This window comes from Sus scrofa, chromosome 18, assembly GCF_000003025.6.
Source record: "Sus scrofa isolate TJ Tabasco breed Duroc chromosome 18, Sscrofa11.1, whole genome shotgun sequence".
Classification (NCBI taxonomy): domain Eukaryota; kingdom Metazoa; phylum Chordata; class Mammalia; order Artiodactyla; family Suidae; genus Sus; species Sus scrofa.
In genome coordinates this window covers 18,557,518-18,582,959 of record NC_010460.4, presented here as the reverse complement: position 1 = coordinate 18,582,959, position 25,442 = coordinate 18,557,518, and the positions used below count along the sequence as shown (strand labels likewise).

At 42.4% G+C, this 25,442-nt stretch overlaps 1 protein-coding gene across 1 annotated transcript; it reads left to right on the top strand.

The window, feature by feature from the left end:
- CPA2 (carboxypeptidase A2) lies at nucleotides 1,003-25,442 on the top strand. The gene is given in 14 exon segments (XM_021078736.1): nucleotides 1,003-1,007; nucleotides 3,862-3,889; nucleotides 3,891-3,957; nucleotides 6,097-6,176; nucleotides 6,820-6,838; nucleotides 6,841-6,953; nucleotides 7,558-7,644; nucleotides 9,351-9,452; nucleotides 11,341-11,439; nucleotides 12,762-12,876; nucleotides 14,039-14,128; nucleotides 15,817-16,019; nucleotides 18,364-18,463; nucleotides 25,255-25,442. Coding segments are annotated over 14 exon segments (1,296 nt in total).

Here is a 25,442-nt window from a genome sequence, read left to right as displayed (position 1 = left end):
CAGCATCAAAACTAGCAGGAATTTTCCTTTTTCCTTTTTCACAATTTCATGGAGAGAAGATTCATTCTTACTGTAGACCTTAGCAACTTCAGCACACAATTTATTTCTCTCCTTATTAGGTTGAGAACTTTCATTTTTTCGCTTAAAGGAAGCAACTTTCATCTTCTCTTTGGTATATCCCAATTGCCAATAGCACTCCTGTACTTTGGAGCCATTATTAAGTAAAATAAGGGTTACTTGAGCATAAGCACTGCAATGTTGTGACAGTCCCCCTGACAATTGAGGTGGCTACTATGGGACTAACGGTCAGGTTGTCCTGGACCAAGGGGTGATTCATGACCTGGGTGGGATGGAGCAGAATGAAAAGAGGCTTTTCTAGCTGCTCAGGATGGCATGCAATTTAAAATTATGAATCATTTATTTCTGCAAATTTCCATTTAAAATCTTTGGGTCTTGGTTGACCTCGGGTAGCTGAAACCTTGGAAAAAGAAACTGCAGATAAGGGGAAACTACTGTACATAACCATGGGATATTTGTCAAAACAAAGCAATACTGTAAGTTCTAAATGTTGCCTTGTTCGTGTGTGGCAGAAAATCAAGCAATTCTGATATAATATTCATTTTCCTTTGGTGGAAAATTTGTTTTAAAGTTTGGTTGAAACTTGGAAGACATTTTTTTCAGACACTGATTTTGTGCATTTTCTAGTCAGAACACAGAAGTCTATGTAATCCATAATGTTCTAAAATGTATCATTAATAGTTTACTGATAGAGTTGTAGAACTCTTTTTACTATGAGTAATAATGTTTCTATGTCCAAAGGTATTCAGAGTTTTGATTTTGAAGTACTTTGGAGTCTGGTAACTCTACTGAAGGGTTTAATTTATAGTCCTGTCTCCTATGATTCCATTCAGTGTCTTACTTTCCTTATTAGGCTACTCACTTTCTCCGGTTAAAGGGCAGAAGTGAGAAGTGTGCCTAACATCGTCCTTAATAAGAAGTAACATGCGGTGAGAGCACTTTTCTACAGAGAGCTATCATCTTTCTCTTTCTGAATTGCAGCTTCCCCAGGGATAGGCTGATAAAGCGGTGTTTGGTCTAAAATGGCCTTTTCCTAGAGCTGAGTGGAAATACCTTGGATGAATGGATAGCCCAGAGTGCCTGAGTTGTGACCCCTGGGTCTGAGGATGCCTGCTCTCCCCCTGATCACCCCAGGGCTTTGTACAAGTCACTTCTCACCCTGGGGTCTCATTTCCTCATCTGCAAAACAAGGGAGCTTCAATGATCTCTCTCCATCTGGAGAGTTTCTCAGTGATTCTCAAAAACAGATCTTATGGGGGTTGATGGATATATTCGAGATGTGTGGATTGTGGTGATGGTTTCCTGGGGTGTATACATGTATCAAAACTTTTCAAATGGCATATTTAAAATATATGCACTTTATTGTATCCATATATATCTCAATATATCTATCTAAAAAAACCTGGAAGTTCCCTTTGTGGCTCAGCGGTTAACTATCCCAGCTGGGATCCATGAGCATGAGGGTTTGATCCCTGGCCTCGCTCAGTGCATTAAGGATCTGGCATTGCTGTGAGCTGTGGTGTAGGTCATAGACGCCGCTCAGATCTGGCGTTGCTGTGGCTGTGGCGTAGACCGTAGCTGTGGCTCCAGTTCAACCCCTAGCCTGGGAACTTCCGTATGCCGTGAGTGCGGCCCTAAAAAGCAAAAATAAATAAAAAATAAATGATTTCAACCCATCTTTTAAAAAGATGAGGCAATAGAAAAGATGAATACTCTATTCTGGTAAGGATCTGTTAATATTGTCAGTAACAGAAGCAATAGTGATTTCTGGAGTTTTCCCCACAGCCTCCTACTAAGGCTTGTGCTTTCTCCTCCTCCAATTTCTTTTTCTTTTTTTTTTCTTTTTAGGGTCACACCTGCAGCATATGGAGGTTCCCAGGCTAGGGGTCTAATTGGAGCTACAGCTGCCAGCCTATGCCACAGCCGTAGCAACATCAGATCCGAGCCATGTCTGGAACCTACACCACAGCTCATGGCAAAGCCAGATCCTTAACCCACTGAGTGAGGCCAGGGATCAAATCTGTAACCTCATGGTTCCTAGTTGGATTATTTCCACTGTGCCATGAGGAGAACTCCTAAAATTACTATTTTCATCCATTCCAGGAAATGTTTATTTTCTTCATCTCAGGAATCATCTCTGGGTCTTCCTTCTTTTTTAGAATGCCTGAGGCTCAGGAATGAGGGATCACCCCAGGGCTTTGTACAAGTCACTTCTCAAGAGATCCAAGCTTCAGTTGGATCCCTACTGTGGCTCTAGGCTCATTCCCACTATCTTTTTCAGGGAGAAAAGAGAGCTATCACGTTCCTAACACTTATGGTGAACTCAACTCATTGGGTAGTATCTCTTAGTAAAAATTTCCTTTTGAAAGTGTATTGTAGGGGAGATAAATTCCTATAATGTACCGTTAAACCCCCACCCCGAGTTCTCTACCTTTCTCATAGTTTCTTACCTCCAGAAATCCATACTCTTCTCAGCAAACCATACCTACCCTAAGACTCAGTTCAGGCTCCATCTTTTCCAAGAAGATTTTATTGATTCTCTAAGTTAAATTAATTTCAGTGACTACTGTCTACTTGATAGGTGCTGGGGACATGAGGATGCATTATGACCTCTGCCTTTTGGTTTCTCCTTCCCAATACCCAAAAGAATGAAAAAAACCAGAAACATCATATGTATACCTTTCTTCAGGTACTTCAGATTCTAACCTAGGGATTTAAAATGTGTGCATATAAAGAATTTAACACACAAAGGACAGATGAAAATTTCCTTGTGTCTGTTGGTTGATACTTGCTAGGCTGAATATAATGTATGTGAATGACTAAAATACAATGAAGTATGATTCCTAAAAACAGAATGGTGTATTTTCTATTTTCTCCTTTTGCAGTGAAGAACAAGTCAGATTAATGTAGATCTGTGTTTCCAGACAAGGAAAAATCACACTTATTTAAAAAAATTTTTGCCTAAAAATCAGAATATATGTTATTGTCTAATCTTTGTTTAAGAAAAAGCTCTAAAACATAGAAGTTTGGAAAGATATATACCACATGACTTTCTTTGAGTGGAGGAATTATTGGTGATTAAATAAAACACTTCCTTTTAATCCAAACTTTCTATAACAAGCAATTTCATTATCATAATTAGAAAGACATTTTCATTTTAGGAAAAAGCACAGAAACAGGGACATCAATTTAGTACAAATGCAGATGGATCACTTTAGAAAGAGTTCAAAATTGAATATTAAAAGGCCTTCTGTTTTGTTTTAATATTGAGTGAGGACTGGAACAGCCATATCTACAGGGAGATTCAGCAGATGTGGACTAAGTGATTGCAGTGTTTTAGGGTAAACATTATAAAAATAAACAAATGAGCCAACTAATGGAATGTGATAGACAGGATGCCTGAGTAATTACTATAAATGCTGTGCCCTTTTTCTGTCAGAGACCCAGAAAGGACTTTAACCTCTAGGTCTATTAATCTGGTTTCTATCACTGGTCAGAGTTAGTGGCACTTTGTGTTCTAAATCATATATGCACGATTGCCCTTGATATGCTCTAGCAATTTTGTTTTCTTTCCATCAAAGTTTGTTGTCTCATTATAGGAATGGAAAATGTATGGATTGGTGATATCACACAGGTGGGTGTCTACAACCTTGAGAATTTGATGTGCAGGTGGGAATTTTACCATGTGGTAATTGACTTGTGTTCTTTGACTGCCAAAAGATCTGCTCAGCCATGGTCCCTATAAATCAAGTTCAGGAGTGACACTGAATTTTGAACTCTTAGAAGACCCTTGACGATGAGATTAATCCTGCTTTTTTGGTGCCCTTTTGGGGCACATCTACTGTTGAGAACCATTTGTGGGGTAAGTTGTGCTTACTGGTGTCTGCTTGAATTTTCCACATCTGATTTACAGAGTCTCTCACTGGATTGTTGCAGAATAGTGAGTGTAAGTGGCATTTTCAGAGTTCTTTTAGATTCAGAGAGGGGATAGAGGAAATAATAGGAATGAGTGACTTTAAAAAAAAGAGAGCTGGAGTTCCCGTCGTGGCACAGTGGTTAACGAATCCGACTAGGAACCATGAGGTTGCGGGTTCGATCCCTGCCCTTGCTCAGTGGGTTACGATCCGGCGTTGCCGTGAGCTGTGGTGTAGGTCGCAGACGCGGCTCGGATCCCGAGTTGCTGTGGCTCTGGCGTAGGCCGGCAGCTACAGCTCCGATTCAACCCCTAGCCTGGGAACCTCCATATGCCGCGGGAGCGGCCCAAGAAATAGCAACAATAACAACAACAACAAAGACAAAAGACAAAAAAAAAAAAAAAAAAAAAAAGAGAGCTGAATGACATTTAAAGAAGGAAAGCAAAAGTGAAAACTGCATCCTATTTCTCTTTGTTCTTAATCATTTTCCTGCTGATGATCCAGAGAGACATGTGTGAAAATAAAGCTGTTTGGTCATTTGTCTCAGTGTCATCTCAGCAGGTGATGGGTTATTCCCCCACCCTCCTCCCTAGCTTTCTGGGCTTCATCCTCCATGTCAGCCCAGGTCCTCGTCATCTTCAGATCTAGCGTCCAGGCAGTGGGAGTTCATGAAGTGGGAGGACAAGGGCTGCAGACTTCAGCCCAAATCCAACCCTCATGGATCCATCTTTGCTCCAAAGTACTTTGGTTTCAAAATTCTACAGAGCTTTAGGCAGCATTTCTTGAAGAGTGTCCCAGGGAACTAATGAAGTGGCCAAATAAATTTGGACCCCCAAAAAGTGGACATTCCCAAAATAAATTTGGGAATCAGAGGGTTAAACAAATTACAGAATTTCTAGGAATGTTCACTAAATTAATGTGCACTGTAAATCTATAAGAGGAGATATCTATGTGGCTGCAGCTCTCTTTTTTTACTTTTTTTTTTTTGATCATTGAACTCGCCCCACCTCTTATTTTTTTTTTTATGCTGAACAACCCAAAGGGCTACTACGCCTTAGAACACACACCAGGAAATATTAGCCCGCTGTATTACTTTTCCCAGTGCCTTCTCATTTTAAAGGAGGACTCCTGGGAGTCTGTGCATTAACCAAAAGGAATGAGACTCAAATGGAAGAATTTTCAGACCATCTGTGGCCGGTGGATACTGGGAGGCAGGAGAGCCTTGAAGAGCTCACTTGTGTATTCTGCAGGAGTTCACTGAAAATTGTGTGGTACTTTGTTTCAGATGATCGGGATTCTGGTCCTTTATTATGGCTCTTTGTACCAGTTCCTTCTCCACTGCACATACGGGCAGGGCAGTGACTAGGGAAGTCAGCCTACTCAGAGAAGGGGAGAGAGGAAAAACCGTTGCCATCAAGGAAGGGCTGCAAGAATCTAGCTCTACCACTCAACTTTTTTCTAAGAATGTGTATTTGCTTATTTTACAACTTCTCTTTGCTGCCAAGGTGTCTGTCCTTGATATCCTTTATTCCTCATTGTGTGTCTCTCTCTTTCACACACACACCCACCATGATTTATTGTCTTTAGCCATATCACAAATTTGGGCCACATGAATGGGATTTAGAGATGGAACTCTGATACACTTTAGTTAACAACAAAAACACCTTAGGTCTACCCAGATGTAAATTTAATTCTTTGAACACTTATAAGCACCAAATTAATTATTCTACTTTTTTTTTAGTTCTGGAAAGCAGGAACAGACAAGTTTTAAAAGCCAATGCTTTATGAGCAGCAGGTGTTGTTTGATAAATAATCATTAACTAAAGGAAAGGTAACTTTACTGCAAACTTCCTGCTAGAATTAGTTACAGCTTTTAATTATTACTTAGATAACATTTCCTTAGGGGAAGTAAAGCCGTTCTATTAACTGCTCATTCTGGGGGATGTGGGTCAGTACACTATTTATTAGTTTCTCAGTTGTCAAAGAGATTATTGACTGCTGCATTAACCTCTTATATGTAAAAACTAATAGGAGCAGAAGGCAGCAGGAAACAGTGTCTACGTTTTGTTTTCAAGGTCATGTCTGTGGTTAATATTCTTTACAGACCAAGTTCTTGAGATTATACCAGGGAATGAAGAACAAATAAAAAGTCTGGTGGAACTGGAGGCTGAAGAACATCTTCAGGCTTCTGTTTTCCAGAGTAGATACTCCCCTGTTAGACATGACGATTGAGGTCTCTTACTTTGCATTGTGCCTTGTCTTCTCTGATGAGATGTGTGGATTGCTAACTCATGGAGCTGGACCTCAGAAAATCTAGGCTGTAGGCCCAATTATGTGAAATCGGGCAAGTCACCTACTTCCCTGTGTCTCACTTTCTCAATATAGAGAGGATAAATACACCATTCTTCTATCTCACATGTGTTTTGTAAGAATGACAAGCAAAGTTGAATATGAAAGTTATTTTGAAAAATTGTTGAACACCTTTAATGCATTATTTTCCTCCTAAATAATTTAGAGTATTAATATTCTTGTTATGAAATGAATTGGATCACTTGAATGTCAGTTGTTTAAAAAAAAAACTGCCATAGTTTTAAATAATCTTTATCTTCTGCCAGTGTTAATACCTAACCATATGGGAAAAAACAATATAACACATATGCTGATGCTTGGATATTGAAAAACCCTTTTTGCAATATCATAATGATTCCACAGTGATTCTAGTCTTGAAGGCTTGCCGTAAAGTAGATAGGAACTGATTTCTTGACATCTGTCCATGTCTATTTTCCTGGAATGACCCAGCGATGCCTTGGCCTTTCACCCCTTTCAGCTTGATTTCTGGAAATCACCACCATCCCAGGAGAGACAACCCATGTCCAAGTTCCCTTTGTCAGCATCCAAGCAGTCAAAGGTTTCTTAGAGTCCCAGGGAATTGTTTATTCCATCATGATTGAAGATGTTCAGGTAATTATCCCACAGCCCCCTGTTCAGAGGCTTTCTGGTCCATATACAAAAAAGGTTCACCCTCTTTTACCTTTGGGTACCCTCTGCCAGGGAAGGGATCTGTGGGTGCCACTATGGCCTTCCTACGGTTTGGGCTTCCCTGCAGAGTGGGTAGGAGGGCTTGTCCCTCTTTTTCGGCATTTGGCACAAAAGGGATACGGTGATAAAAAAATGTAATGGAAAGGGCAAAGAGAGTATCTGACATGAATAAAAGTACAAACTGAAGGGTGTTAGTAAAAGTGGGTAAAACTAAGATACTATTCACTTAGTTTTTAATTGGAGGTTACCTCAGACCCTGGGTTCTCAGAGAGGGAGAATGAGCCATAAGACAACCACAGGACTGACTGTCATCCTATATTTGCAGCATCCGGCTAGATTAGAGTCCCACTAATGCCCCATCTCCTTTCAGGGTGCTGCAGAATAAGTGAAAGGTATGACCCCAAAGTCTTTGGGACAAGAAGAAGAATGCTTGGGACTGGACACGTGAATGTCACCATTTCCTTCATGATTGCAGATTCAAATGCATGGCCATAAACTAATCACATGGATGATTGATTTATCCTAGGTTCTGCTGGACAAGGAGTATGAAGAAATGTTAATCAGAGAATGGAATGGTAACTTCAACTTTGAGGCTTATCTTATCTTGGAAGAGGTAGGTGTTTCAAAATGAACATCAGAGAAATGGGCCATACTCTCCTCTGATTCCAAGGCCTATACTTCCACTTGCTGATTTAGTGGAAATTACTGTCATATTATTTCCAAACTTTTCCAAGTTCTCCTAGGATTTCACAACCAATATCTGTGCCACTGCCTTAAGGCAGGATCTAAAGTCCATCTTCCCATCCAGCAGCCACCCCATTATTTGGAACTGTCCAGGAGGGGTTAAGTGAGCACAAAACAGCCTCTCCCTCGCTCCTCTCAAGGCCCCCCTTGCTGATTTCTTACCTGCGCCACCCGTAAAGCCATTTGAGAGCTGTGCTTCATGGCTGCCATTGATGATGGAATCAGGGAACACCCTGATAACCTCTTACTTCCAGCCAAGGGGGGGGGGTTGTCTCCCAACCTGGCAAATGCTCCTAGATGTCATGGCACTAAAGTCTTATGCAGTCTCTCTGCTGTCTTTCCCCAGTTTTGGTGTAAAGAATGCCCCCTTCCTTCTCCTGGGTCACCAGGATAGTGCTGTGCTTGCCTCTTTGTGACACAGAAGTTTTCTTGGGACCCACAGTGGTCTACATGCACTGATTTGGAGGGGAGATTGGAGGGGAGGGGCTAAGGAGATGGGGCTTGGAAAATTAAGGGGAGAGATGGAGGAGTGGAAAGAGCCAGAGAGGAGATATTTAGTAGGTACTGATTACCCAAATCGGCAATTCTAAAGTGCAAAGAACTCTGAAAACAAAATTTGGTGGCAAACCTTGCTCTGACCTAAACTCATTTAGGGGCAAAATCTGACCAGAATTTACTTGCTACTCATTTGTTTCACTGCCAGAAATATTAACATGCTTCAATTAGGAGCACTGCCACATGTGTAAAATACAATGTATCTTCCTACCTTCCTAAATTTGCAAAAAAGAAGAAAAAAATTTTTTTTTTTAAAAATTTGAGCTATGTATGGCCCCTAAAGGTTTCAAATTAGGGATTCTGGACCAGTACAGAGAGTCAGGGAGAAAAAGGAAGTGAAGGAAACAAGATGCTCTCTCTGCTTTGCCTGGCTTCACAAATTGCTGTCTGTGTCCCACGGAGAGCAAGGCTGACAACAGCTGGAGGAGCACTTTTCATGCTGGTCATTCTCCACACACGCCCAGACGTGTCTCCACCCCAGCAGTGGGCACAGCTTGGGTGCCCCAGCTGCAGAGAATTGCAATCAGCCCTGAAAATAGGAGCCGGAATAGCTGGTGGCAGAAGTGCCTGAGGCAGCACTGCATTGTCCCAGCCTGAACCAGCACAGCTGTTTTGCAGCGCCTGCCTCTAAATCCACTTTTTTTTTTTTCTTTTTTTGGTGCCACTACAATTTGTGTTCCTCTGCTAGTGAATGCAGGAAGCTTTCTGGCTGGGGAAGTTCCACCTCAGGACTGGGCTGAGGCAAACCACGGGCAAACCAGAGCAGTGCCATTTTGTGTGAAGCATAAAACTGGAAAGAACCAGCTCTGCTGTAGCAAAATGGCTTCCCCTTTTCCAGCCCCTGCAGATGCCCAGTGATCATCTCTTAAAAGCTCTAATTCCAGCATCCCCAGTCCCACAGCATTTGCCACGCTGTCCTCTCCATCCCCAAGGGGATGGAAATGGAGGAGAGAGAAAAGTCACTAACGGATGCATCAGATTATTTATTTGCAAATGTCTATTTCATCTTAAACATTTCAGATTTTCCAAGAAATGAATAACCTAATTACGGACCACCCTGGTCTAGAGAGCAAAGTGAACATTGGCTATGCTTTTGAAAACTGGTCCATAAATGTGTTCAAGGTACACAGGTGCAGTGGTGATTTTTCCTCTAGACGCTTCTAGAATTCCGCTCCTCCCAAGCGGGCGGTTTGTCCCGGCTCTGCCTGCGGAGCTGTTCCTCCCTCCCCCCACCCCAACCGGTCCTTGCTGGTTTTGAGTATCCGCCCCCACCCCAAAACCCCCAGCCCCCTTTCTTTTGCTTTTTCTCTTAACTGCGCAAGCTGACGCAGGTCTGCGGGAGTGAATTAAGGCTCTCATCTTGATAGATTTGCTCACAGGGAAACAGAGGAATTTTCGCCAATAGGAACAGAGGAAGGGGAGGTGGTGTGGGCCCCAGGGTGAGCGGGGGATGGGGTATTCTGTAATTAATCAAGGTAGGAGTTATGTGCTTTGTTTTTCTTTCTTTTCCTCTTTTCTTTCCTCTTTTCCCCCTTTAAAAGGCAGGGTTTTTTTTTTTTTTCCTTTTTTCTTTTTTTCCTTAAAGAAATGCTCCAAGTATTTGCTGGAGCCGCATTTAAAACCATGAGTTCTCGAGATTTGCAGGATGAAGGCCAACTAATCGGCAAAGGCGAATGCTCAGAAACGCAGGCTTTTTTTTTTTTTAAGGTGCTAGTTTGTAAAGGTTATGGTTTTACTCCAACCTGTAACCTCTGACAGCAGTCTTAGCGCTGATAATTTCAAGCTTTTTAAACCTTGCTTTGAGAAAGAGTGAAAATTATTTCCTCAGATTTCCTAGAAAGAGTTTAAGGGAAAAAAAAAAAGATAATGTCACAACTCTTTGCTAAATTTGGAAATGTTATGGCTGAGCGCCAGCGGACTCACTGGGACAGATGGATTTCTCCAGAGCAGTTCCCTCAAAGCAGGCTTGCGAGGAGTGGTGTGCCTACATTGTGACACCGTGGCACATGTGCTCATATTTACTACCTTCTTTTCTTTTTATTTCCTTTCCCCTATTTCTTATACAACTGGGTCAGGAAACCCCAAATTCTCCTCCTGCTTGGATTTTCCTGGCCTTTCCTTTTCCCAGGTGGTTTGGTGGTTTGTGGTTGAGAATGTTGTTTTCCAAAGTTCACCACTTTTTATTTTGAAGCTCTTTGAAGGAAAAAGAACAAAACACTTTAAAACTGTCAAAACGTGTGAAAAGTAATTTTTAGCAAGGATTTGCATTTCTCATTTACCTTATCTGTGATGTTTAGAGTGCTGCACAAAGATAGAAGTTGATGGTGCAAAAATAATCTTTTCCTCCTCATTTACTGATCCAATTGGCAAAGCTGCTGTTCCAAATAAAACTAAGTCACTTAGATCATAAAATTTAAACTCTGGAAAGCACCCCCAAAGCCTGCCATCCTGATTTTATAAAGGACTCAATAGGTTATCACAAGAATTTTTATTACAAAAATAACACAATCATTGCAAAAAAATGAAAAAAATCCCTGTTTTACCAACTCTACAACTACAGGATGATAGCTATTAACATTCTGTTGTATATCTATTTCTCCTTCTTTTTTCTTTTTTCATCACCTTTCCCTTTTTCTCCTGTGTGGGTGTATGCGCGCACGCGCACACACACACACAACACAAGCTAGCCTTTTAAAAAATAAAAATGCCGTCATACTATTCTGTAATCTGTTTTTAAAAATTTACATGTGATGAACATATTTTCATGTCATCGCATTATCCACAATGTTTTTTTTACAAACATCAAAGGATGCCTCTCATGTAAGTGCATTTAAGTTCCCATTAAAAGAAGGGGACCAAAAAAACCCCAAAAAACCTTTAAATGAGAAGAGTTAATCAACAGCACCAGTGGCTACACCTTCTCCCTCTCCCCTATATCTAGTACAAAAAGAGGAACCAACAAGGGGTCCTCGGTGGTGGAACGGTTTGCATTTCCACTCTTGTTTTGCAGTTCAGCACCGGAGGAGACAAGCCGGCCATCTGGCTAGATGCTGCGATCCATGCCCGTGAGTGGGTTACACAAGCTACTGCGCTGTGGATCTCAAATAAGGTCGTTTTGCCTGGAATTTCCTGATTTGTCTTTCTGGGGTCAGGCCCCACCTAACTTGACAACAGTCTCTGTGGTCCTAATGGTTGATGCTCTCATTCCCAAGCCCTGTCACACAGGCAGGAAACAGACCCATTCAAAGCCTTTTTTGGTCTTGCCCCACCAAGTACCCTAGCATACACCCCCTCCAACCCCCTACCCTGCTGGCCATTGTGAGCTCTGTTAAAAGATAGTAAGAGTTAGAAGAGATTGAGAGGGTGGCAAGTAAGGACCCCAGGAGTCAGATTTCAGCATGAGAATGGACTAGGGAAAAATTGCTTTGCTGCCTGGAGCTCTGAGAGCTGTAGCATGATGTACTAGAAATCTATAAAATCACAAAAGGGCTTCAAGATATAAATATAAACAGGTATTAGAATAGTTTACTTTGACCTGCAGATCCAAAGTGGAACTTGTTAAGGGTTCTGGGGTGCTTCTGAAAATTTTCCATATCTGATTTTGAAGTTAAGGTGTAGCAATATCTCCCTTCCAACATGTTCATTGGAATTAGAGTCAAGATACCACGCTGGGTGTGACCTAGGCTGGTATTTCTTAAGTAATTCAAAAATGACATGCTATAAATCAGAATGTTAATTCATGAGCAAAGGAAATCAATCCACATCAGATCATTCAAGCATGTGCAACCACGTGCATACTGGCTGATAGATTTTTCCCTTCAATTAAAATGCGGTTACCTTTAGGGTATTATGAAATGGATATTTAACAGTTGAATAATAATGCCTTAGGATGGCTGAGCACAGGAAATGAATAAATTTTAATCCGGCAGAAACTTCAACTCTGCTGCAATTGATCATAAGTAGAAATGTAATTCCCCAAATGGAATTTAACCGGTTCTCTGGATCTTTAGAAAAGTCTCTGCATATTTAAGTAATCTGATGTTGGTCTGGAGTACTTTTGGGAAACTATAGCTTGTGTGGTGATTAAGGAAACTGAAAATACTTATTCGGTTCATATCCCTAATAAGCCACATACACCGTTGCCCACCATTGCAAAATGCATCACCAAAATTAATAGGAAAAGTTCTGCTTTTGAGAGAGAAAGAGTAAATGATATTCATTTTTACTTAATGTAAGTGAATTATTCTGACTGGAAATTAAAGTATCGACACTGGCATATTAAACTCATTAACAGGAGATTGGGCCGTAGTCTTGGACCAGACATGATATCTTGTGCATGTTTGGAAAAAACACATTGCCTTAATATCTCTTCCGTGTTTCCTGGTGAAAGGGGAGTGTGAAACTGACATACATGTTGTTGTCTCTGCTCAGATTGCCTCTGATTATGGAAATGATCCGTCCATAACTTTGATTTTGGATGTGATGGATATCTTCCTGCTGCCAGTCACCAACCCTGATGGCTCTGTGTTCTCTCAAACCCAAGTAAGCCTGGACTTTGCTCTTCCACAAAAATCTAAGGAGATGTGTAGGAACTTCAAAACAAAATAAAGTGGTCTTTGTGTTCTTGATTTACCCTAAACGGAATGCCTAATCTCTCAGTAGTGGCCCTGAATGGAGGCATAGAGTGGTGTTTATAATCATTTCTTTTTCCAACACACGGTATCTTTCCAAATTGCCTCGGTCAGAGCCCATTTCAATTGTTAGGCTGGGCTGTTAGAGTTCACTGTTCACCGTGAGTCACCTAGGAGATTTGTTCCAATTATCTCTGCGTTTTTGTGGTAGGATTGATAGAAAAGAGGAGGCGGATGTTACCTGCTGACAATTAGATTGCTGTAGGATTTAGGTAGGCAGTACAATGCATCTGGCATTTTACTTAAAATCTGTAGAAGAAATCCTCGGTAATATCACAAAAAAGAGAGAGGTTTTTTTTTTTTTTTTTTTTTTTTTTCTCTCCTTTTAAAATCTCATTACGCTACACTATTACGGCAACTGTGACCACACATATATTTAAAAATGAATCAGAGCTTCAAGTTTATTTTTGTGGAGAGCCGACTACAGTAGCGTTTTTCAACGTGTGATCAAAAGGAACTCGTACAAACACTAGTACTCATCTCATGAGATACCCTGTGAATAAAGGGTTCCACAGTCAAGTTTGGGAAATATCACCTACTATACCCCTCTCTTGGCGCTTCATAAAAAATATTAAAGCACTGAAAAAACCTTTAGAAGTTACAAAGTAAATTAGCCAATTTTACCCTATATTTCCCCAAAATATTCTATTACAGAACCCTTACACTCTTCACACGTTTTTGTGTTTTTAAAATTTTGTTTGTGACGGTTAACATTTAACAGGACTGGGTTTCTATGGAACATAGTTTGGCGGGTATCCATTTGAGGAGGATGGGGGATTATTTACTTCTCGCCTCAGTGAGACGGTGGAGAAGCTCCAAGCTCCTGTGTGAGGACGCTTGATCACCTCTGCGGGCAAGGAAATCAGTGCAATTCCAAAGGGGCCTTTCTGGGAGGGAGCAAAGGAGATTAACAGAATTCTAAAGGGTCCTTCCTAGTGGACTGAATGACCATCTTTTTTTTTTTTTTTTTTTTTTTTCTTTCCTTCCCCCATATTCTCTTTCTGTTCCATTTTAAAGAATTGTATTGGCAGAAGACCCAGTCCAAGGTACCTGGCAGCCTCTGTATTGGTGTTGATCCTAGCCGGAACTGGGATGCAGGTTTTGGAGGTGAGCACAGGGATGTGTCCCCAGCGACCCTCGGACGTTGTCTGGTCAACCAGTGTGGCTCTGCAGTGTTATCAGCCTACTAAGCCCATTCAGGATTGAAGCCATTTAAAAACCTATTTGAAAAACACTTAGACTGAATTCCCTTCATAGGTGCCCAGAGCTGTCACTGAGCTCTGAGGGGCATTTAATATATTTTGTCTCACATCTTGGTTTTCCCACAAGCTGTATCCAGGCTCAGCTTCTCAGCTTCCAGAGCAAGACTGCACTGAGGAGGGAGGCCTCAGGAAGCCCTGAACCAACCACTAGAGGGGGTTGGGATCTAGTCAGAGGAGAAACATTACATCATCTATGGATGCTTCGAGAAAGAAAACTAAAATGAAGTATAAATAAGATCAAGAAATTGATTTTCAAGATAGATTCAGAAAGAAAATACTCACTTCCTGCTCTGCCTTTGTTGACCTGCAGCTCTAATTTTTGGGAGTCCAGTGCCAGGCTGTTTGGGAGGATCCTTTATGCTTTCAGGCACTGGTTGAAACCTCTTTTGTTTCTCTAATCACAGAATTGAATTTTGTTTGGTTTTCCCTTATTAGGTGTGATAACAGTGAGGTTAGAAACTGTCTTTTTCACTGTAGTATTCCTAACACCTAGCTAGCACAGTTGTCTGGCACATAGAAGGTAATCACTAAATATTTGTAAGACAAACGAATTAATGAGAATCATTGAACCAAGAAAGGACACACTAACGAACTGTGACAGGTTGTGGATGCGTGGCAACTTCATTCATTGCTTTTACAATAGTATGTGTATGTGTTTGTGTGTACACAGGAAAGAAGAAAAATCAGAAGCCTCGGATCCAAAATATTGAACAATGTCTAGCAATTCAAAGCCAGATTTTTCCTAGAATCTTGTTGTTATTAAATAATCTTAAAATGAGGTGACAGGTTGTATATGTACTTTGTTGATATCATTTAGAGACCCTGCAGAGTCCTAACTCTACCTGTCCCTTCAGAGTTCCTCTAGCACTCAGAGCCCTGGCCAGACCACAGTGTGCCCACTTGAGTGTCATGATTAACTCCAGTAGCTGAGAAAATGAAGGCCAAAGGTGGCTTTCTTTCTTCTGTGACTTCTTTACCACAGAAGGGGTATCAGAGGCTCCTTGCATTTGTAGCTTTGTGACTTAGAAGTACAGACACATAGAATCTTCTACTCTTGGGCTCTAAGAATTGGAAGAAATCCCAGAAAATCAGCTTGCTTAACTCCTACCCAATTCGGGAATTCCATCTATAATATTAAATCTAACTTTTCTTCCAACAGCTCCCACAGAGAGGAGATGATCTAATGTGATAACTCCTTCTGCCATAGAGAGGAACTTTTTTTTTTTTAAAGGCTGCACCCAAGGCATATGGAAGTTCCTGGGCCAGGGATTGAACTCGTGCCTCTGCAGTGACCTGAGCTGCTGCAGTTAGATTCTTAATCCACTGCACCACAGTGGGAACTCTGGGAACACTATGTTTTTCGAGAAGAGATATATGTTCAGAATCTCTTGTGTTAGATCTCCTGATTGTGTCTTTAGGTAGCACTTCAATCTAATACAGTGACAATCATGCTCTGGTTTCCACAGGAGGACTGAGTGAAGCATGGTAACTGCCTGTATATGTTGTCTCCTTAAAGCTCACTGTTCCTAATAGGTTTCTTCTGCATTCCATTGGGACCTGGAGCCAGCAGCAACCCTTGTTCCTATTCATATCATGGACCCGGTGCCAACTCTGAAGTTGAAGTGAAATCCGTAGTGGACTTTATCAAGAGTCATGGAAATTTTAAGGCCTTCATTACCTTCCACAGCTATTCCCAGCTACTGTTGTTCCCCTATGGGTATACATGTGATAGGGCGGTATACATTTGATGAGCTGGTAAGTTTCTGAAACTTCATTTCAGCTCAGACACAAGCATCCATGGTGTGGACAGGTGACTTTCAGCCGTAAAGATAGGTATTGAGGTGGAGGTGTTCTAGTGATAGGTTACAAAGAGGAATGACACATAGCATATTTAACCACTGAGAAGATTGTGACACAGGCAAAGGTTTGAAAGACTGGTTATGGATTTTCCTAAATTAAGTTTTCTTGGGAAATAGAATTCATGAAATCATTGTTGCCTTAATCTAGATGAGTAGGAGCCTGATTTGACCACAAATTACCAAGATATGTTTTCTGTTGCTTAGAAAATAACCACTTGGATTTGGAGCTGGGGCTTTTGGATCTGTTGTCAGTTGCTCTGTGCTGAGCAATGCTGCCTCCCAGGGTCTTTGCCTCATACCTTCCTGGTGTCTTTGGCTCTGTGATCTGTCGTCATGCTGCACTGGTGTATGTTGGGTGTAAAACACTCACTTTCTTAAGGTATCATTTGATATCCCCTGTCATCTTTCCTGTTTCAAGAATGAGCAAACTGGTGGCAGCCTTAAGTCAGATGGTGACATCTTTGGGGGGCTGCTTAAAATTGAGCAAGAGCTATCCCAGCTGAAGAGAATGTGCATGTATTTCCAATTTGGCTTTTAGGCTTGGTTTTTGAAACACATATGTTAAAGATAAGCCCTGGGATGGGAATTTTTGTCAATTTACTGTTAAGTAGACTGTTGTCAGCAGCTAGCAGAAATAGAATATTCCAAATTTAGGTGTATCTTTCATCTCATCAGTTGCATTTTAGCCCCTGTTAGGTGGTTTTCAGGGTTTTGATGGTGAATATTACCATTCAGGGTTGAATCAGGGAAAAAAAGAATGTCAGGGTTGAATGTCAAAGGTACCTTCAGTAGATCGAGATAAGCTTAAATTATCCAAACCTGGTGCTTAACTCTCTGCCAGATAGTCATCCAGTGAATAGCTCCTTGCCTCCAAGGGAGCCTATTCAAAGTCGGGGCAGATTTGATTGTTTGCATTCTTTTTTTTTTTTTTTTTTTTTTTTTTTTGTCTTTTTGCTATTTCTTGGGCCACTCCTGTGGCATATGGAGGTTCCCAGGCTAGGGGTCCAGTTGGAGCTGTAGCCACCGGCCTACACCAGAGCCACAGCAATGTGGGATCTGAGCCACGTCTGCAACCTACACCACAGCTCACGGCAACGCCGGATCGTTAACCCACTGAGCAAGGGCAGGGACCGAACCCGAAACCTCATGGTTCCTAGTCGGATTCGTTAACCACTGCGCCATGACGGGAACTCCTGCATTCTTGATTATAGAGAGCTCAAACCTTCTTCTTTCAGTTTTCACATACCAGCCCTGGTTTATCATCTTGCTCCAGCAAGTTTATTTCCTTTAGAGAAACAAATTCATTGATTACTTGAAGATGAGTCATCTGCTTCTCTTAGGTTTTTCCTTATCCCTGCTAAATACCCCCATCCCTTCAAGCACTCAGAATATGGCCCCGACTTCCTTACTCTTCTGGCTGCTATTTTCCCACCATGCTTTGGTTTGTCTGTGTTCTTCAAGAGTGGCTCCCAGAAGTAAATGTAAAACGTGTGGGTTCACAAGCACAGTGCAGAGCGTAACCACAACTGCCCTCATCCAGACTGTGCACGTCTGCTTATGCAGTTGAGGGTCACATTAGTTTTTTGGCAGTGGTGTCATGCCATTGACTCATGCTGGGCTCAGTGACAACTGAAACCCCCAGGCTCTCTGAGGATTCTGCCGAGCCAGGTTTCCCCATCTGGTAATTGTACGGTTGTTTTCCTGGACCCAAGTTCAGGACCTTACATTTATCCCTAGCAAGGACAGTAAAGCCTCAATCAGTCAAATTGGAACCCTCAAATAATGGAAAATATTTTGCTGAGCTCTACTTTTTGTAAAAAGAGACAATCATAGGGAAAAAAGCCAATGTGGGGATCTGGTTTAAAAAAGAACAAACTCAACTTCCTGGGTACGTCCTTGGGTCAGTACACATTCTCTTTAGTGCCTCATTTCCACCCACCCTCCTGAACAAGGAGAGCTGGTGGCAGAATGACCCTGGTGCATTTACTGCAAATACCTGGATGTTCAATAAACAATGAGGGTCTTCATTTTGTATTTTCGGTCACCAGAATTGAACTTGTGCTTGCTTCTCAATGAAAATGTTTGTAATAAAAAGGGCATTGTGCTTAATTAACCAGAAAGCAGTTCATCAGACTGTCCCATTCTGTACTCTGCTCTTTGGCTCTGTTCTTCCAAGAAACACGCACCATCCATCCTCCTTTCCTTGGTTCTCTTGCTCAAGAATAAAGTGGCCCAGAAGGCTGCCCAATCTCTGACAAGCCTGCACGGCACCAAGTACAAAGTGGGACCTATCTGCTCAGTCATCTCTAAGTATCTAATATGTTTTTACAAATGACCCACTCAGATAGCAGGCACCATGTGATTTTGGGTCAAAGCCTTTAAATGTCCTGATGTGAAATGGATAGACCTTAAAAATGCACGGAAGCCAGCCTTACCCAATTTTCCTCAGTGAGATTACATCTTCCCCATGAGGTACTTACTAGTGGTATGTAGAACAAAGGACTTCTTAAATATTTGAGCTGTGTGCTCTCTGCTCTCCTGATCTTTACAACTCACTCTCAGGTGGAATCTCTTTGCCTGAAAACGGGCCTTTATCAAGACTTGGTCCTAAGCGATGACACTTGTATTAACAATCCATTTCTTGGTTAAGAGAGGCTCATACTTTAAGTAAACTGTGTGTGGGAATAGAATGACCCAGAGGTTTCAGTAAATAGACTCTGTTGCAGCCATGTGTCCACGCAAATTTAGGAAGACAAAGAGGAGGCCAAGTCAGGGATAATGACAATGGCAGGAATAAAGCTGGGGACCCTGCTGTCAGATTTGCTGAGGCTCCTCTCTTCCACAGCAACTTGGGATAAGAAAAAGAATGACCACCGTTCTGTGGGAAATCCTAATGTAGACTCTTAGTCCCTCACTTCCTTATGGACAAAGCCACAGAATTAGGACCCCACAGTTGAATGCCCAGGAGTTCCTTAGTAGCTCCTATGCCTGTGGATCCTTTGGAAACAAATGCCTGTTGTAGGCACCCACTGTGTTCAGCACACTTTTATTGAGCATATACTATGTACTTATCACTGTATATGATTATATATATGTCTCCAAGTTCTGGAAGCATAATGAATGTACAGAGGACTCACTGTTTAATATGGGAGGTGAAAGGGAAGACAAATTAACTTCAGTATATATGTGTAATAGTAGGCTATATATGGTACGAAAGTATTAGAAGTTGGGATTTGATTTCATCTAGGAATAGGGAAGGATTTTTTTTTTCCTTTTTATGGCCACACTTGCTGCATATGGAAGTTCCTGGGCTAGGGGTCGAATTGGAACTACAGCTACTGGCCTATGCTCAGCCACATTAGATCCAGGCCACATCTGCAGCCTGTACTACAGCTTGCGGCAATGCCAGATCCTTAACCCACTGAGTGAAGCCAGGGATCAAATCCGTGTCCTCATGGACACTATATTGGATTCTTAACTCACTGAGTCACAACGGGCAGCAGGATTTTAAAGGCTAGAGAAACGGAAGAGGAATGGGGCATTCTGGCTCAATAAAGACACATGCAAAAGCTCAGATGTATGAAACTGCAGGGTGGGCTCTGTGAACTACAAGGAGGAATGCAAGTGGTAATAAGAGTAGCGGGGGAGTTCAGGGTTTTGTGTGTCATGTTAAAGAATCTAGGTTTTAATCCTAAGGATTCTGGAAGCCGTTGGGAGAGTTTTCAGCAGGGCAGTGAGCACATTGAGGCATTGTGTAGATGCGGTGATGACAGGCTAGAAGTAAGAACATCCCACAAGGCGAGTGGAAGAATTCAGAGGAGAGATGATAGCCTACCCCACAGCAGTGCCAGCGAGGATGGAAGCGGGGAGACATTTAGGAGGTTAAATCAAAAGAGTTTTGTCCTTTACCAGAAGTGGGGAGTTTCTTACTGATGGTCGTTGAAAGGTGCCATTAACTGAGGGAGACAACCAGGAAGGTGCAGAAAGGGTGAGTTGGAAATACAGTGAGTTCAGCTCTGGACATATTGAGGGTGAGATAACGGTGGTGTTTTTAAGTGGAGATGTCCTGTAGGCTTTGGGCTCATGGCTCTGGGATGTTGCAGAGGGAGAGAGATTTTGGGGCAGTTGTCATAGAGGGGATGGTTGGAATAGGAGAGTAAGGAGATCATTTGAAGTGGGAAAACCCTTGAGTGGAGGAGGGGAGCAAGATGTTAGACAGCAGAAAGAGTTAGCCAGAAGGGAGGACACACAGTAGGGCTGGGCAGAGAGGCTGAAAAGCTCGCATTTCAGAAAGCAGGGAAGGAAAGTTGTTGGGAAGAAGGCAGTGGTTAACGACAAAAAGTTCACAAAAAGGTCAAATGTGACAAGGACAGAACATTTACCATTGGATTTTCATCACTAGCTATGGTTGCCTTAAGCAGAGCAGTTTCAGAGGAGTGAGGTTAACTGGAGGAGCATATGGGGTGGGAGAAAGGGGAGGCCCGGTGAGTGGATTCCTCTTTAGGGGAGCCTGGATGATACGGGAAGGAGAGGGAGGAATGGAGGGAGGGTCATGTTTTGTGATAAGAGGTTTTTTTTTTTTTTTTTTTTCCCCCTGTTTATGGCATGTGGAAGTACCTGGGCCAGGGATTGAACCTGTGCCACAGTAGTGACAACACTGGGTCCTTACCTGTTGAGCCACCAGGGAACTCCAAAAGATTTGTTTACTGACTGTGAGAAATGGATCAATAGTGAGGCGGAAGAGAAAGATACAGGAGAGAGAAAAAATGACCAAGGCAGTGCTATTCCAGACAGAGGGAGAAGAGGACAGGAAAAGGATAAGCAGAGGTGGGCAGATCGATCCTGAACAAGAGGCGAGAGTCAGCAGATACGTGGGGGCACCGACATAGCTCTGTCTGTAGGAGGATGGCAGTGGGAATCTGGGAGAGTGTGTACTTACTAGTCATGGTTTTTTTTTTTTTTTTGTCTTTTTGCCTTTTCGAGGGCCGCTCCCTTGGCATGTGGAGGTTCCCAGGCTAGGGGTCTAATTGGAGCTGTAGCCGCCAGCCTACGCCATAGCCATAGCAACGCGGGATCCGAGCCTCGGCTGCGACCTACACCACAGCTCACGGCAACGCCGGATCATTAACCCACTGAGCAAGGGCAGGGACCGAACCCGCAACCTCATGGTTCCTAGTCGGATTCATTAACCACTGAGCCATGACAGGAACTCCACCACTAGTCATGGTTTTTTAAATGGAGTCTTGGAGAGCAGAGGAGTAATATCTAGTAATGTCTAGTATCTAGAACACTTAATGGAAATCCCAAAACTACTGATCTGGTAGTATTTCAGATCATGAAAGTTTCTTTTTTTTTTTTTTTTCCTCCAAATTGTGGTTTCCCTTCTCTCTTTCTCTTTGTGCTATTATGATGCATTTTAAAAACTTCCTAGATGGAGTTCCCTTCGTGGCTCAGCAGTTAATGAACCCAAGTAGTATCCATGAGGATGTGGGTTCAATCCCTGACCTTGCTCAGTGGGTTAAGGATCTGGACTTGCCGTGAGCTGTGGTGTAGGTTGCAGTCATGGCTCGGATCTGGCGTTGCTGTGGCTGTACCATAGGCTGGCAGCTGTAGCTCCGATTTGACCCCAGCCTGGGAACCTCCATGTGCTGAGGGTGCGGCCCTAAAAACAACAACAAAAACAAACCAACAAAAGGTTATAGAAAAAAAATCTAATAAATAATCATACTTTATTATCAGTTTCAGTTTCGTTAATGTTTTGTTGATGAACTCATACACGTATTTATCTAGTTGTATTCAATGTTTGTGTTCTATTTTGTGTCCAGCTTTTTTCATTTAACATCATTTCCTATATAGTTTTATGTATTTCCACCCTAGGTATTTGTTATTATTTTCTATTGCTATGTCCCAGTTGTTGCGCCTTTGAATTGTTTCAACTTTTTGCTGACTAGTACTACTGTGAACATATTGGCACAAACTCCTTTTTCTTTTAGGTGACCCCTAGCCAAATGTAATGTGCAGCTTTGGAGCTCTTGCTACATATCTTTTTTTTTTTTTTTTTTTCAAGGGCCACACCTGCGGCATGTGGAGATTCCCAGACTAGGGGTCTAATTGGAGCTGTAGCCACTGGCCTATGCCAGAGGCACAGCAATGCCAGATCCAAGCCGCATCTATGACCTACACCACAGCTCATGGCAACACCAGATCCTTAACCCACTGAGTGAGGCCAGGGATCGAACCTGCAACCTCATGGATACTAGTTAGGCTGTTAACCCCCTGAGCCACAATGGGAACTCCACAGAGGGCCTTCTGAGTGGTAGCAGTGGTGTGGAAGGCTGTGATAGCCACTTGAAACTGAGGAATGCGTGTTTTCTCTGGTTGGCGGACTCTGCGTGGAGGCTGGAGTTTAGAATATCAGCAGAATGGCTTCAGTTGCCCTAAGACGTGTACTTGGGGTCTCTGACACTTTTTTTTTACAAGGAATCCAGTTTTCCACCTTCCTTATCTGAAGTGTTTACAAGTAAAGTAGACCTTGAAAAGCTGACATTTAGTGTGTTTTTCTGGGTAAAGTCGCAGATGTTGAAGGTGTGGATAATAAGCAAATGTCAGACAAGTATAGTGCTGTCTAATACCATTAATGGTCAAGCAAGTTCTGGCCGCATCTCTGTCCTGAGCCTACTCTGTTATCCTTTCTTTTTTTTTTTGTCTTTGTCTTTTCTGTCTTTTTAGGGCCACACCCATGCCACATGGATGTTCCCAGGCTAGGGGTCTAATTAGAGCTGTTGCCGCTGGCCTACACCACAGCCATAGCAACACCAGATCTGAGCTGTGTCTGTGACCTACACCACAGCTCATGGCAATGCCAAATCCTTAACACACTGAGCGAGGCCAGGGATCGAACCTGCAACCTCATGGTCCTAGTCAAATTCATTTCCGCTGCTCCACGGCGGGAACTCCATACTCTGTTTTCCTTGATCCTGGCCTTTTTACAGGTTGGACAAGGACTGCCTCTTAGAACTATTCCCAATTAAGTACTTTTTGCTTCCTGCCCCAGATTGGTATGTAGCTCTGGGCTAAATACCTGCTTTACTCCACCCGAGAGGTGGCTGGACCTCTGATGGGTGAGACATTTCCTGGACAGTTTCTCATCTGGAAAGGGCTGTGAGGAACACACAGCAGGTGTTTGGTTCAGGAGAAGTTGTTACTTGACTTGTTTCTCAGAGAGGTGTAGGGGAAAAAAACAGACCTTGGGGAGAGAGGTCTGAGTTTGAGTTATTGTTTTGTCACTTTGGAACTAAGTAACCTTGGGCAGGGCACTTGTCTTCCCTTTAGTTCTTCATTTGTGAAATGAGTTGTCGAGATGCTCTGAAGATAGACTAAAAGAGTTCACTAACTCCAAGGCACTATATAAATATTGCTTGTTAGTTTTCTGGTGAATTGCTCTCCTCTAGATACTTCTGATCCTGCAAGTGCTTCAATTTTTTGATGGAATTCTAGTCATTTATTGATAATGATGATTATAATCACAGCTGACATTTATTGAATGCCTATTCCACATGTTATCCCAGCTTCTTCACTTAATCTCTCTGAACCTCAGTTTCCTTATCTGTAAAAGGTGAATAATGCTAATACCTATCTCATGACCCAGGTGGGGATTAAATGAACCAAATTAGCACAATGTCTAACACATTTAATAAGCACTCAACAAGTATGGAATCATAAACATTATCCCATTTAATTCTCACTGCCCTATGAAATAAGTAGTGCTGTTATCCCTATTTGATGGATGAAGCATTTGTGGACCCAGATTAGTGACTGCTGTAGGTCACCCAGCTAATGATTTGCAGTGAGGATTCAATCTGAAGCCAATTATTTGGTCCACTAGGGACCTTTTAGTGGGATCATCTGTGTTGTGTGGCCACAACCAAATAATTTTGGTATCCAGGAAGATTCATTTCAAGTCAGCAACAATTTGGTGTTTGTTATTTACCAGGTGATATCACAGCTGCTGTGGGTGAAGGCAAAGACAGACATGAGAGTTCATAGTGTTAATTCCTAATATTAACCACTAGTCCTTCTTTTCCCTGGTTTAGGCCCCCAGTCTTCTCTTTGCCCAGCACATCCTTAGGAACTGTGTGATTTCCTCCATCTCTGCCCCAGCCATTATTTCCTCCATTTGACCTCTACCTGCCCTCTGCAGGAGGGCCTTCAGAGCTGGTCCATTGCTCAGCTCTTCTGAGTCATGCTTACTATGAGACTTTGTGGGCTAATGCCACCTTCCTTTATTATCTGTCACAGCAGCTGCCACACATTACACAGGTGTATATTACTCTATTGGTTTAACCCATCACATACAGGTGCTGGGCAACAAAGCCTGCTCCACCCTTATGCTGAAAGTCCTTTGAGGGCAGGGACCAAATCTCTTCCTCTGTTTGTAATCCCTCCTCTCTCACAAAGAGAAAACAATGTCTATACCTAGCACTTAACTAAAGAAGGTAGTGGTGTGGCCTCCCTAAGGGGCAGGAGATGCCAGTTAGGAGAGCAGGCAGGATTCTAAATAGGTGGATGAAGCCACAGGCTCCTAAGAACACCAAAGGAAGGCTAAGTACAGTGTCCATGTGTATAACACCTTTTGCTTTTCAACTAATCTTTTATTTATTTATTTATTTATTTATAAATTTTATTTATTTTTTGTCTTTTTGCCATTTCTTGGGCCGCTCCCGTGGCATATGGGAGGTTCCCAGGCCAGGGGTCTAATTGGAGCTGTAGCTGCCAGCCTACGCCATAGCCATAGCAACGCGGGATCCGAGCCTCGGCTGCGACCTACACCACAGCTCACGGCAACGCCGGATCATTAACCCACTGAGCAAGGGCAGGGACCAAACCCGCAACCTCATGGTTCCTAGTCGGATTCATTAACCACTGCGCCACGACAGGAACTCCCTCAACTAATCTTTTATTTTTTCATATGTATGGCCCTCACTAAGCTATCCTTATGCAGATAGGGACCTGACTTACTTTTGATTGTGGTGGAACTTACTATAGAGGTTACGTAATTGTGAGAGGCCAGTGGGAATAACATAACCGGACTTTATTCTCATTTGACCTTCAGACCAAGCTAGTGGAGGAAGCATTGACTGGTCCTATGACTCTGGCATCAAATACTCATTTGCCTTTGAGCTGAGAGAAGCAGGTCAATATGACTTCCTCCTGCCGGCCAATCAGATCTTACCCATAGCGGAAGAGACCTGGCTTGGCTTGAAGGCAATCCTAGGGCATGTGTGAGACCACCCCTATTAG